This window comes from Sciurus carolinensis, chromosome 15, assembly GCF_902686445.1.
Source record: "Sciurus carolinensis chromosome 15, mSciCar1.2, whole genome shotgun sequence".
NCBI classification, from domain to species: Eukaryota; Metazoa; Chordata; class Mammalia; order Rodentia; family Sciuridae; genus Sciurus; species Sciurus carolinensis.
The window spans coordinates 6,439,011-6,452,678 of NC_062227.1; the positions used below are offsets into that span (position 1 = coordinate 6,439,011).

The 13,668-nt window shown below is 46.7% G+C and overlaps 1 protein-coding gene across 6 annotated transcripts in view; it reads right to left on the reverse strand.

Annotated features, from left to right (window-relative positions):
- Positions 1 to 13,055, reverse strand: part of Cdc14b (cell division cycle 14B) — a 92,109-nt gene extending 79,054 nt beyond the window's left edge. For 4 of the 6 annotated variants that reach the window (XM_047526656.1, XM_047526646.1, XM_047526645.1 and 1 more), the window contains exon 1: positions 12,448 to 13,055. In XM_047526656.1, coding sequence (XP_047382612.1) covers positions 12,448 to 12,607 — 160 coding nt within the window. In that variant the 5' untranslated portion in view covers positions 12,608 to 13,055. The remainder of the gene's footprint in view (positions 1 to 12,447) is intronic. The other 2 variants (XM_047526653.1, XM_047526648.1) reach the window with 1 other exon arrangement.
- Between the last annotated feature and the right edge of the window lie 613 nt (positions 13,056 to 13,668).

The following is a 13,668-nucleotide window of genomic DNA, read 5'->3' on the forward strand; positions in this document are numbered from 1 at the left end:
ATTCTTCTGGACGCTAATCACACAACTGCTCATCAAACCCCAAGCAACAATGATGTTTGTAAAGCCCCTCAGAAAAAACTTCCAGGGTGCTGGGGTAGCTCAGGCGTGGAGCGCTTGCCTAGCACTTCTGAGGCACTGGGTTCAATCCTCAGCGCCACATAAAAATAAAGGTCTAAAAAGATGAAGGTTTTAAAAAAAACCAACTTCCAAGTCCTTAACTGGACTTGGAAAATCCTTGAACAAGCCTCATTAAGCTTGCATTTTAAACATCCAGTCTAGTTTCCTTGTGGGGTTCTAACGAACCCACCCAGTAGGTGCCTCTGCTCAACACCAGGTGTTAAAACTCTCATCACCCCCAGCTCTGAGGCACAGTGCCTGCCCAGCATGCTCAAGGCCCTGGGTTCAATCCCCAGGACACAACACAGGGATAACCCACTCATTGGTTGGGAACAAACTAGCCTAGAACTCACAATACCAACACTAAGAGCACCAAAAAAGGAAGGACAGTAACGTAACTAGCTGCAGTAGACCCCGTAAGAATCCCACCCAGAACTCCTCCCCACTTGAGCAAAATTTCAAACTGCTCCAACATTTCTTTCAGGTCTTGGCCTACAGAGACTATCTCCCCCCTCCAGGCCTCTAAATCCTCCCTTGACCCTCTCAGCAGGCCCGGAGCAATGGCTGAGCTAGTGGTATATAAAACTCAAGCATGGGTTCTTCACCGACTGCCTGGTTTTCCCTCTGGGATCAAATTCCAGGTGCTCGGTGGCGACACTGGCTGTAGTTTGACATAGGCCTGTTTATTTTAATAGAAGATTTCAAAGACAATGTAATCAGAACAAAGTAAGATCACATAAGGTTATGCTAAATGGTATACACAAAAAACTGACATTATTAAAAAATGGCTTTATAGGATAAAATATGTTATGTGTTCGCTTAACAGCACATCTGCCAAGATTGGAATGACAGATTTCCCATGGCCATTGTGCAAACAATGGATCAGTGTATAAGGCATTCCATTTTTAAAAAACTTCCAATCATAAGTCCCTATATTAAATAATACTTGTTCTTTGAAATATTTTGTTTTGGGGGGCTGGAGATTGAGCCCAGAGTCTCACACTTGCTAGGCAAACGCTCTACCACTAAGCTACACCTCCAGTCCCTGAATAACTTTTTTAAATTTTTTTTTTGTAGTTGTAGATAGACAGCATGCCTTTATTTTATGTTTATTCTTATGCAGTACTAAGGATCCTACCTGCCTCACACATGCTAGGCAAGCACACTGCCACCAAGCTACAGCCCCAGCCCCCCGAAATCATTTTTAAAAAGTTCTTATTCCAAAGCTTTGATTTAAAAAAAAAAAAAAATCCAACCGTATTGGTTAGCTTTGAGAATATCCCAAATCTTTATTTTGGAAAGGATCGACACTGTTTTATTAAAAACAAAATTCCTGGGCTGGATGTTGCTCAGTGCCCTATGCACTTGCCTCACATACACAAAGCCCTGGGTCCATCCCCAGTTCCAAAAAAAGAACAAAATTCCTCAGGGGCTGGTGATACAGATCAGTAGTAGAGCAGATGCTTATTAGCATGCAAGAGGCCCTGGGCTCAGTCCCCAGCAGAAGGAAAGACAGAAGACAGACAGACATTCCATCAGTAGCAAGGCTAGAAATGGTTGTCAGCTTAAGCTCTAAAAGTTTATTTGATGAAACAACCAGATTTTGCCCAAATAGGTGAACGAGGCTTTGAGGAATGTCTTCCTTTTCCTCACCTCTCCAATAAGAGAGATTTCATTAGGTTTTGTTTTGTTTTGTTTTGTTTTTTCCATTTTGAGGCAAAGCTGTTTTTTAATTCAGATTAAATGTCATGTCACAATTCTTGCCCGTGGCGTGGCAGAATAAGAACTCTGTGGGACTGGTCTGGAGAAGCATAAAGAGGGTCGCTGTCTCTCAAAGAGAGCCATCCCCAGCCCAGCAACCGCCACCCCTGCCAACTGCCGCCCGTGAGGGGCAGTGGTCCTGCGGAGGAGAAGCAGATGCCAGCGGGTAGCACGGTGGTAGAGCACCTGCCTAGCACACTGGAGGCCCTGGGTCTGCTGCCCCACACCACAAGGGAAAGAAAATAGGAGAAAGCAGACTCGTGTATTACTGTGGTCGAGAACATTCTAGAGGGAAAACAAGAAAATCTTTAAAGCAGCTCAAGCTGGGTAGAGTGGCGCACACCTGCAATCCCAGCCACTCTGGAGGCAAGTTCAAAGCCAGTCCCACCAACAGAGTGAGGCCCGAGGCAATTTAGTAAGATCCTGTCTCCAGGGCTGGGGTTGTAGCTGGGTTGTAGAGGGCTTGCCTGGCATGTGTGAGGCACTGGGTTCAATTCTTGGCACCACATATAAATACATAAAATAAAAGTCCACTGACAACTAATTAAAAAAAAAAAAAAAAAAAAAAAAACCCAGCCGGGGATGTGGCTAAGCACCCCTGGCTTCAATCCCCAGTGTGTACACACACAGTTCAAACCTCCTTCCCAAACACCCATTCATTCAGAGGCATCGATCTTTAAGGATTTGTGACGTTTACAAACAAGCTCCTCCAGGCGATCCTGTCAGCAGCACCTGTCGTACCCACTGCCTGTGCCATGTCAAGAGCTGGGTCAGAGTCTACAATCTCCACTGCTGCTTCTGCAGCAGGCACTGCATACATGAGACTATAAAATGCACTCAAATGCGTCTCAATTGAACCTGTGCTTTAAACCCTTTCAATCGCAGTAGTTTAAAATTAGAATATATTAATGGTGGAGTTAAAAGCCCAGCCGCAGTTCTATTTGCTAGCTAAACTCAAAGCTTCTTGACACTTCACTGTCAAAAGGGAAAGGAATGAATGCTAAGATGCTTGGGCTTCATGTATAGGCTGCATCCAACCAGCTACCTAATGACAGTATTATAATAATAAATTCCAAGAGCAATTTGCGAATAGCTTTCCAAAAGTTAAGACCATAATTTGAATCCTGTTATACATTCATGTCAAAGCAATTCTTTCTCGGCACCCACAAAAGACTGTGAAAGTCAGAAAGCATTCAGTTCAAGTCACATATGCCAAATCTAGTTCCTGAAATATTTAGCAATCTTAATCTTTAGTAGTGCCTTCAATTTAAGAAGCAATATTCGGTTTAAAAGATGTACTGTACCCTCCAAAATAGAAGGAAAAAAGCTGTAGTTACTTCTTACCAAAAATAAACAAGAAATCTTATTTTAAATGATATCCTTTGGGACACTTTAAGATTCAGATTCAAATCAGAGATACAGAATTAGTTGAAATGGAGACCTTTCACTTGGTTTCAGTAAATTCTTAACTATGTGCCATTGTTTCTTAATAAAAATTTAGCTTTTCCCTCTTTTTTTTTGAAGGTTAAAATGCGCACACATATGGGAATCCTAATTAGAATAAGATATACTCCAGGGGGCTGGGGATACAGCTCAGTGGGTAGAGAGCTTGCCTAGAACGCACAGGCCCTGGGTTCAATCCCCAGCACCACCAAAAAAAAGAAAAAGATCTACTCCATGTTTATACAACTATGTCAAAATATATTCTCTTGTCAAGTATATCTAAAAACAACGAATAAAATTTTTAAAAATGCATGCACGAACACAAGACAGATCATTTTCACCAGACATTGGAACAAATAATTCACTTTGTATAGAATGATCAAATTACATTTCCAACATGGGAAGTCTCTCAAACTGATGCTTGGAGAGCAGAGCCACAGGACCACTGACCCCTTCATGACCTGTCTCCACTGAGATGCTGATGCAGCCTAGTCCTCACCTCAGTCTTCAGGGGATAGGCGCGTGTTGCTCTGACTCTTCCCATCCTCTCCCTGGCTTCCTCAAAAATGCTTGGCCCAATTCCTTGCTCAAAGTAGTGGCTCAATAAACACTTGTTGAATGGATCCATTAATTCCACAGCACAATTCACACAAATGAGTACAGATGAACAAAACACAGAGAATGATTCAGCTAAGCTGGTCCTAAAATAGAGGGCTTTGCAGAATCCAGAAAGTGTAATGATATATATCACTATGGATTGGGTATAAAAAGATCGATGCCATCAACTGCACAGCAGTGCCAAGAAAGTAATTTTACTTTCAAATGAGAACTTGAAGGAACAACAAATGCCATCGACATCAGGAACAAGATGTTTCTCTCGTGAAAAGTACGCTGCCAACCACACTTTAATGGTACAAAAGTGAACCACCTGAGAAGTCAGCATGTGATCCGCAGCTGCGATTAATTTACCCAGTTCGCCCCTCGGCTTTTCAGACTTAAAGACAATGGAACCCAAATCTTTGAACTGACTGGAATAAAGCACTAAGAGAATTGCTCCCCTGGAATAGAAACTATATTAAGAATTAAGGGAGGTGGGTTGAAGAACAAGAGAATAAAGCTTGATATATTTTAAAAATAGGTATGTGGGGCTGGGGTTATGGCTCAGTGGCAGAGCATTTGCCTTGCATGTGAGGCACTGGGTTGGATCCTCAGCACCACATAAAAATAAATAAATAAAATAAAGGAATTATGTCCATCTGAAACTAAAGGAAAAAAATTTTAAATAGGCATACAGAGCTGTGCAGATTTTTTCTTTTGCTAACTGACTTTATTTGAGGGACTTGAAAATCAAAGCAAATCAGAATACTTTAAAAAAATTTTTTTAATAAAATATAGGGGTTGGGGATGTAGCTCAGAGGTAGAGTGCCTGATGGGCCCACCCAAAGCCCTAGGTTTGATCCCCAGTACCCTCCATCCCACACACACAGAAAAAAGAATATATAAGCACTTCCCTGTTCCCCAAGTTCAAGGTAGCATTTCATGAAATTTCCCTCTTGCCTCATGCACTATGAATAAGATAAACCTGTCCATTCAGCACAGAAATGCCTGGAAAGAGCTAATAAACTAGAATAAATTTAAAAATAGCTGTTATATAACAACTCATTGTCAGTACCCTTTCAGCAAAAGACTAAAATGTGATTCAATTAAAGACAAAGTTTAGTGTACACCGAAAATATCCAGCACCCAAAACTTGGCATTCCTAATCAACCCAATAAAGTATCACAGGAACTACTTTCAGTGTTATCTAGACACAGAAACCAGTAATACTTTTCATATAAAGACAAATTTCAACTCCAGTTCATGAAGATATCAAAGGTGCTCCACAGTTAGAAAAAACCAAATCTGCTAATCTAAGGCTGAATTTAAGACAAGCAGACGGGAAGGATGAAACCAAGAACCACAACTGACAGATTAAATTCTACAGTTTAAAATCATCGGGAAGAACTGCAAAGGAGCCATGGACCTGAATACCTTTGATGGAGCAGCACCCATGAAAAGCTAGAGAGAGAGGAGGGCGGGGGGCGCTGGTGTCAAACTAGAGTCCAGATGAGAAGTGCAGTTCCACATCCCTGAGCTTGGGAAAGTGAAGATCAGCTTCGTTTTGGAAATGTTTTCTAGATTAATCCCTGCCTAGTAGGGGAAGTCAGTGCTTCTTATAAAACGAGAAGGTAAATGACTAACTTTGGAAAAACCAAAGAATAATGTAAAGAAAGAGTGCTGAAGATTGGCTAGGTCCCCAGGAACCAATTTCTCTGTCATTAATCCAATTTCTTCCCTTTCTCTTTTCTTGATGCTGTTTTGCTTTGCTGGGGCTTCAGCAAGGCCCCTGCCGGGAGATTGCTGCACCTGGGCTCCACCTCCAGCCCTAAATTCTCCCTTTTGTCCACAATTATCCCTCCACCCACTTACCTCACTCTTAAAGGTGCCCTCCCAAGTGGGAAATGGTTGGGAGATGTTCGCATAAACAATCTGTCTGTGTTTTTCACTTCAACCTACAGATCGTTATGAGAAGAAAAAAAATCTGCTTAGGTGAAAAACATTCTGCAGCCAGGGCGGGAAGGAAAACCAAATGCTGCCGACTAAAACTGATTTTTCCAGTGCAATAAAACTAGATTCGAAGATATAACTCCTTCTCTCTATCGGACTCCCCACCCTTCCCAATAACTCGCGTCTCTGTGCTGCACACTAAGTGTGGAAAGGTCCCCGAGAGGCAGTTTGCTTCCCAAATAAAAACGTGAAAAGACCCAGCCTGCCGGCTATAAACGCACCCCTTGCGGATAATCGCCTGTGGAAGAAAGGCTATTTTAAACAGCATCCTGGCCAGCTCATCCCTCCTCCTCTCTGAGAATGCCCATCGTCTCAGCGGGTTTTACTTCCATAACCTTCTACCCGCAATCTCCCACCAGACTCGCCCCTCGAGGGCAGCGGGTTCCACGGACCAGCCGCGGCGTGGACAGCCCAGGAAATGGATGGAGCCGGCCCCGGCAACACGGCCAGCACGTTCCCCAGGCTCCCCAGGCTCTGCTGTGGCCAGTCGGCTCCCTCGGGGCGCTCCGGGTCGGGGCGCTCCAGGCCAGGGATGCGCTTCCACCTGCCCCGCGGCCCTTCCCTGCAAGGTCACCCGGAGACCTGCTCCCAGCTGGGAAAACCCGGCACAGCCCGCCCCCCTGCCACCCCTGCAGTCTCAGCCACCAACTCCTGGGCACCAGGCAAGTCTGTGGCAGAGAAGAGAAGCGGGGCTCCAAAAGGCTATTAATAACCATCTGTGCTCAAGCCCCGGGTGGGCAGGGACCTGCTTCCCTCCTGTCCTCCTACCCAACCAACCCCACTAGTTTAGTCCACCAGGTAGAGTCCGACTCTTCAAAAACGCTTCCCTGGGCAGGATGCACGCCTGTCATCCCGATGACTTGCAGGCAGGGGCAGGAGGATCAAGTTCAAGGCCAGCCTCAGGAATATAGCAAGAGCCTGTCTCAAAACAAACAAACAAAAAACAACAAGGGCTGGGAATGGAGTCAGTGGTACAGTGTCCCCTGTGCCAAAAATAAAAAATAAAAACCAAAAAACCTTTTCTGGGTAGAGTGCTTGCATGAGGCCCTGGGTTTGATCCCTCAGCACCACAAGAGAGAGAGAGAGAGAGAGAGAGAGAGAACCACACACACTTTTCCATCAGTGATTTTCTGCCCCAAAGATTTCAACCCATTCTCCAGTTCTCCAGTTCTCCCTCTGATAATCCAGGTTCTATGTTCTCAATTAACACAGAAAAGCAAACCCCAGGAGAGCAATACTATCCCCAGCAGTTCTCTATATTTTTAGAGCCTGAGAGTAATATTTCCTTATGCATTTGCTGAATGGAAGATGGGAAATTCGGGCTGTAATGATGGTCAGTTTGAAAAACAGTGTGACCTCTGGAGGACCTGAATTATCTGTGTGTTTTGTTCCTTTGTTCACATTCACCCAGGCAATTATTCAAGTCTCTAAATTTAACATGAGAGATACTATTTAAGAACAACCTACCATGGCAAGGTCTACCTGCCCAAGTAGCACAGGACTAACCAGTAGTCAGCAGACCACTTATCCATGCTGCCTGTGCAGGAAAGAATAAAGTCAGGTAGTTTTGGTTTTGCCAAAAAGAAGTCATCAATTTGGTCAAATCACTTCTCTGGCCCTTGGCATCCTCAGGAGAAACAGCAAGGACTGAGTTATTTCTACATGATCTTTTAAATCTTTAAAACCACATACACAAAAACCCCTGTCCACTAGGCAGAGTGCTGCAGGTCTATAATCAGTGACTCTGGGGCAATTTAGCATGACCCTGCTTCAAAATAAAAAGGGTGGGCCTGGGGCGTAGCTCTGCAGTAAAGTGCCCCAGGTTAAAAAAAAAAAAAAAATCTTCTGTCAACACAGATTCCCAGAGACAATCTCAGAATTTTCCAAGAAATATCATGCCCCTTCCCTCCTAAAAATCCACTATGTGGTTTCAGCCAGCTCTCCCTAACCCCAGAGGAATTGAGGAAATGGGTCCCGATTCAAAAGCACAAAGCAGCTACATTTTGCACACTGGGAACTCCCTGGTGAGGGAAACTTTCTACAATACAATTTATTCCACTCCCCCTCCATCTGTATGCCCACCACACTTCATGTCCCTTTAAGGAGTAACATTTGAAACTTAAATTTTTGCCTCTCTGGGTACTGGAATGCCCAAAGAATACCATTTACAGCAGGTAACTAACATGAACCATCAGAAGTGAAGATGCTGAAGAATTAAGCAAGCATATAAATCAAGACAACAAATTCACATGATATACTAAGAGTAAATATAGAAACAAATCACACACAAGAAGACAAATTAACACTACAATGAGCTTCAGTTCCTGAAACTCAATAATCTGTAACATGAAACTCTTGACTAAAAATGAGTTGATTTTCTTCTTGACTCTGTAACAGCACTCCTCTTCTATCCAGAAAAATATACTTCTATCCCTGCAAACATGAATATGAGTATTTTACATAGTAAACATTCAATAAGCATTTCTTGAATTAATAAATTTCCCCTGATGTCTGTTACGAATTTTAAAGATCCTAAAAAGAAAGAGAACAGTTCTGTTACCTGTTTAATTTCATTTGATCAGTATCCAGTACACCACTATTAATCAGTGCTTTAAAATAATAATCCTAGCCGGGTGTGGTGGTACACATCTGTAATCCCAGCAACTCAGGAGGCTGAGGCAGGAGGATGCAAGTTCAAGACCAGCCCAGCAACTTAGCAAGGTCCTAAACAACTTAGTAAGACCCACCTCAAAAAAATTGGGGGGCTGGGATTGTGGCTCAGTGGTAGAGCACTTGCCTAACATGTGTGAGGCCCTGGGTTCGATTCTCGGTGCCGCATATAAATAAATGAATAAAGATTCATCAACAACTAATAAAAAAAATTGTTTGAAAAAAAATTGGGGGGCTGGGGATATAGCTCAGTTGGTAGACTGCTTGCCTCACAAGCAGAAGGCCCTGGGTTCAACCCCCAGCACTGCAAAAAAAAAAAAAAAAAAAAAAAAAAAAAAATCGGGGAAGGGGGAGCACCCACTGAGAATGTGGTTCAGTGGTTAAGCGCCCTGGGGTTCAATACCTGGTACCAAAATACAAAACAAAACCTTTTTAATGCATTTAAAGGCAGGATAGACAAAATGACAACAAGCATTAATTTTTATAACCAACTCCACTGTGAGACAATCTTTGCAATCCAGTAACAAGGTTGGCAAGGATGTAGCCTCATGGTACACTGCTGGCGGTGCTGCTACTTTGGAAAAGATGTGGCATTTCCTCAAAGCTGGTGCACGCCTGTAATTGTAGCTGCTCTGTAATCCCACTGCTAGGGAGGCTGAGGTAGGAAGATCACAAGTGCAAGGCCAGCCTTAGCAACTTGGCAAGACCCTGTCTCAAACTAAAAAAATAAAATTAAATAAAACAGCAGCTGGGGAGGCTGAGGCAGGAATACCCAGAGACCTCAGCAATTTAGCAAGACCCTAAGCAACTTGGCAAGACCCTGTCTCTAAATAAAACAGGGCTGGGGATGTGGCTCAGTGGTTAAGCACCCCTGGGTTTAATCCCTGTACCAAAATAAATAAGTAAATAAAGAAATAAAGAATGAGGATGTAGCTCAGTGTCCCTGGCTTCAATTCCCAGTACCAAACAAAGCCAAAAACAAAAACAATAAACATGGAGTTACCCCATGACCCAACAATCACACTCCCAGGTAAGTACCCAGAGGAACTGGAAACATGTCCACGCAAAAACTGGCACGTACGTGAACATTCACAGCAGCGTTACTGGTAACAGCCCCGAAGTTCGCTTGAGAAGTGGATAAATTCGAATATACTTTGGCCTGACATTTTCATTTCTGGAAATTCCCGAATACAGTCACACATGTAGACAGAGGAACACGGATGCTACTGAAGCCATCTGCAATAGGGACCCGCGCTACCTCATCCCGCTTCTTACCACTGACCGAAATCACGACTCGACCACACACCGCAACACCATGCAGCCATTAAAGAGAACTGTTCTCACAGGTTCGGCAGGATTTTCTAGAAACTTAAATATACACAGAAAATCGAGGGGCTGGGGCGGTGGCTCAGCGGTAGAGCACTTGCCTGGCATGTGTGGGACCCTGGGTTCGAGAGTCAGCACCACATGTAAATACACCAATAAAATAAAGGCCTATTTAAAAAAAAAAAAGAAAAAGAAAATCGAAGAGGGGAAATGGCCAGGGGAGGGAGACGACATTTATCTATCTCGTTTGTTTATATCTGACTTTTTAGAAGTGTGAATGTGTTGCTTTTCAATTGAAAATTAAAGTTTAAAACAAAACAAAAAAAATCTGCACCCAAAGTGACCAGTTTGTCTTGTATATCACACTGAAAGACTGTTTTAGTGTCAGTTTTCTAAGAAGCCACCATTATCACTGAGGGACACCTGGAGACATTCCAGGAAAAGCTGACTTTTACTCCCCAAGAGCTATCTTACAGCGGGGCTGGACTCTTCCATTATCAGGGCTTGTAATCTAACACTTTTGATTTTTTATAATGTACTAAGTCTCCTCACTATTCCACTTGCTGACATTTTCTGAAGTTAACTCATCAACCACTGCCTCATGACAGCTACCCACTTCACATCTCATCTCCTTGAAGGAGGAGGATTTACTCCAATGACTTTGCTGTCAAAAATCTTTTTGCTGGGATGTAAATCAGTGCTGGAGAACTTGCCTAGAATATGCAAGGCCCTTGTCAGATCCCCAGCACTGCAAAAAACAAAAAAAGCAAGTAAAAAAAAATCTGATTGAAAACCACCTAAACGTTCATCAGTAGGGTGCTGACTAAATAAGTCATGTCATTTAAATCTATGCATTTAAGTTCATACTTTTTGTAGTTTTATTCTTTAAAACCATATACACTTTGACCTAAGCAGCAATTAAAATCGAACGAGGCGGTTCTGTATGCACCAATACCAGCCTATTGCAATGTTCAGTTAAGAAACACTGTGCTACAAGAACAATGTGCAAAACAACACACTGTATGCTCTGCTGCCTGGGTAAGGTACAGAATGTACACACATGTATGTATGTCTGGTCTATTTCTGGAAAGATACACAAGAAACTAGCAACAGTAGATGCTTTTAGAGGCCACCCAACACCTGCTGTGAGGCCAACTTTTTTCCATGTGCTCCTGAGTACTTTTAGAATTAAGGGTTCTGTGCCGCATAAATGCACTGTTTGCCCTAAAACAAAACACCATCAGCCATCAAACAAAGATCCTTTTAAGAGGTATAGATAACAAAAGGCAGAAGGAATGCAAAAACCCTCCCGATCCTCTTGGCAGGGCCACCACGAGTGCACACCATGGAGACCTGGCTTCTCAACCCTGATGAGCTGGCTTCACCTCCTGCAGTGCCACCCACGTACCTTGGACCCGGACAGGTGCCAGTACGGGACCAGTAAAGGAACCCCTTCCTCTTCCTTCCTCAGTTCCACCAAACGCTGAGAACCCCGCCCCTCTAAGCTTCGTTTAAAATGGATCTTAGTTTCCAGACTGTCCATCTACTAAAATAGACTTTCTATTAAATTTCTGTTTGTCTAAATACTTCCTAAATGCATGTTCTCACCACCCCCGTCCACCTGGTTTATCAAAGGCTAAGGGCGGGAAAGTTTATGAAATCTTACACGCCCAGAGCCACACAATCCGAGCGACAGAAAACAAGACTGCAGAAAACAAGACTGCAAATTCCCTCAGCACAGCTATGCGGTCGACACAGCGTTTCAGAATCCATCACCGCACGGAATGCCTTGCACGCTTCAGGGTCAGTCCTGGCAAACCCAACAGCTGCCAAATTGAATTCATTTCGTCTTCCAGAATTGTAGAACCAGACTATTACACCGCTACCGAAGGCTGCTTTTCTACCTGCTTGGGCTGGCTGGGATTTCTCAAAAGTGACAACTCGGCATTCAGCATGCTCACTGGTTCAAATGCATCAACATGACACCTTCCCTATGAAGGGCGGGCGGAGACCCCTGGGAGGTGTGAAGAGCGCTCGAGTGAGCGCTGGGGACAGAGAACAGGGACCGGGCAGGGGCTCTGCTCGCGCGCCTGGCGGGGACGCTGCATAGCACTCGGCCATTGCTGGCGGAGGCAGCCCGGCGCCAGGAGTCCTCGGGGCTGATCAGCGAGTTTCGACTCCAGGGAGGGCCAACCGCTCGCGCGGCCCGGGACGCGGGATCAGCAAGAAGTCAGGAAAAGCCCGAGGGCAGCACTGCACAGTCGAGGCGCCGAGCTGACGCCCGCAATTTGGAAAGGTGACCCTCGGCCCATCTTGCTGGAGGAGGGTGCAAAGCGGATAAAGTTACAGCTCGCAGCCAGCGCAGCTAGGAACTCGGGGTGGTGGGGCGCTCCCGGGGAGCCTGGACCCAAAGGGGGTGTGGCGGCCGGGGCTGTCGCCGGGTGTGCTGGAGGCACCCCCGCAGCCGCGGCGGGAGGGCCGGGCACTCGCGGGGGCCCGCCACGCGCTCGCGCGCCGGCTCACCCGTGATGTCCAGGTACAGGTCGTCCTGGAGGTCCAGGCGGTGCAGGTCCTGCGACGTGGAGCTCCGGCTCTTCTTCACGCTTGGCGAGGTCGACGAGCAGCGCCGCGAGCAGGGGGGCGCGGCGGCCCAGCTCGACCGCCGCTCGCTCTTCCGCTTCATGGAGGCGGCCGCGGCCCGTCAGGGGGCCACGACCATGGCCCCGCGCGCGCGCGCGCCCGCCGAGGCCCCCGCCGGCCCCGAGCGGGCGCTCAGGGGGCGGGCGCGCAGCGGGGACGCGGGGCGCCGGCCGAGCCCGGGAGAGGCAGCCGCACAGGAATCGGAGGGGCCCGGCCCGCGTCGCCGCCGCGCGTCCCCCCGCGGGACCCGCGCCGCAGCCCTCCCGCAGCGCCTCGGCCGCCGGCCCCCGCCTGCCCCCCAGTGTCCGCAGCCCGCGGGCGCACTGAGGCGACCGCGCTGCCGCCGGCGGCTGGGGCTGCCCGGGTCACCGCGCGCCCACCGCGGCCGCGGACGCTGCTGCCGAGGCGCCCGAGCACAGCGGGCCGCGGCTCCCGGGGACCCCAGGAGGGCTGCTCCGTGCAGCTTCATTCACAAAAAAGGGCCCACAACCCTCCTCGGGGCCCGCCACCGAGGCCTCTCATTGGCCAGCGCTGCGTGACGTCACGGAGACGGGGCCTTTCTACAGGCAGGTACTCGGTGACGCCATAAAGAAAAGTCTGAGCGGCTTAACCAATCAGGGAGAAGGTGTGCTCACGACCCTCGGGCTGCCCACCAACTTTTGTCTCGTGTGTCCTCCGGGTGCCAGCATCCTAGTTCCCGGCTTCCTTTAGTGAGTCACCTAGCCCCTACACAGCCCCACCCTGGGGACTTAACGACAGGTCTTTGGCACGTATGTTTCTGAAATGTTTCTTGGATTTCCTTGTAATTCGCGCCAAGTGAGAGACTCTTGCCATGGCTGCCGGTGGGAAGAGTGTGGCCCGACTAAACCGCCCGCAGTTGAGTGGACTCAAGGTAGAGTTCACCTCGTTAACTCAACTCGTTAAGTCGACTGCGATCCATCGGCCGTGCCCCAGGGTCAAAAAGACCAATATGCCGTGATGGTTTGCACCGCACGGTTCCTCGTCTTGGGATCCAGCACCCGCATTAACTCAGTAACTTTATACCTGTTGCCGAGGTCGTCGTAGAGCTGAGGCGTCCACAGGCCCGGGTATATATATTATGAA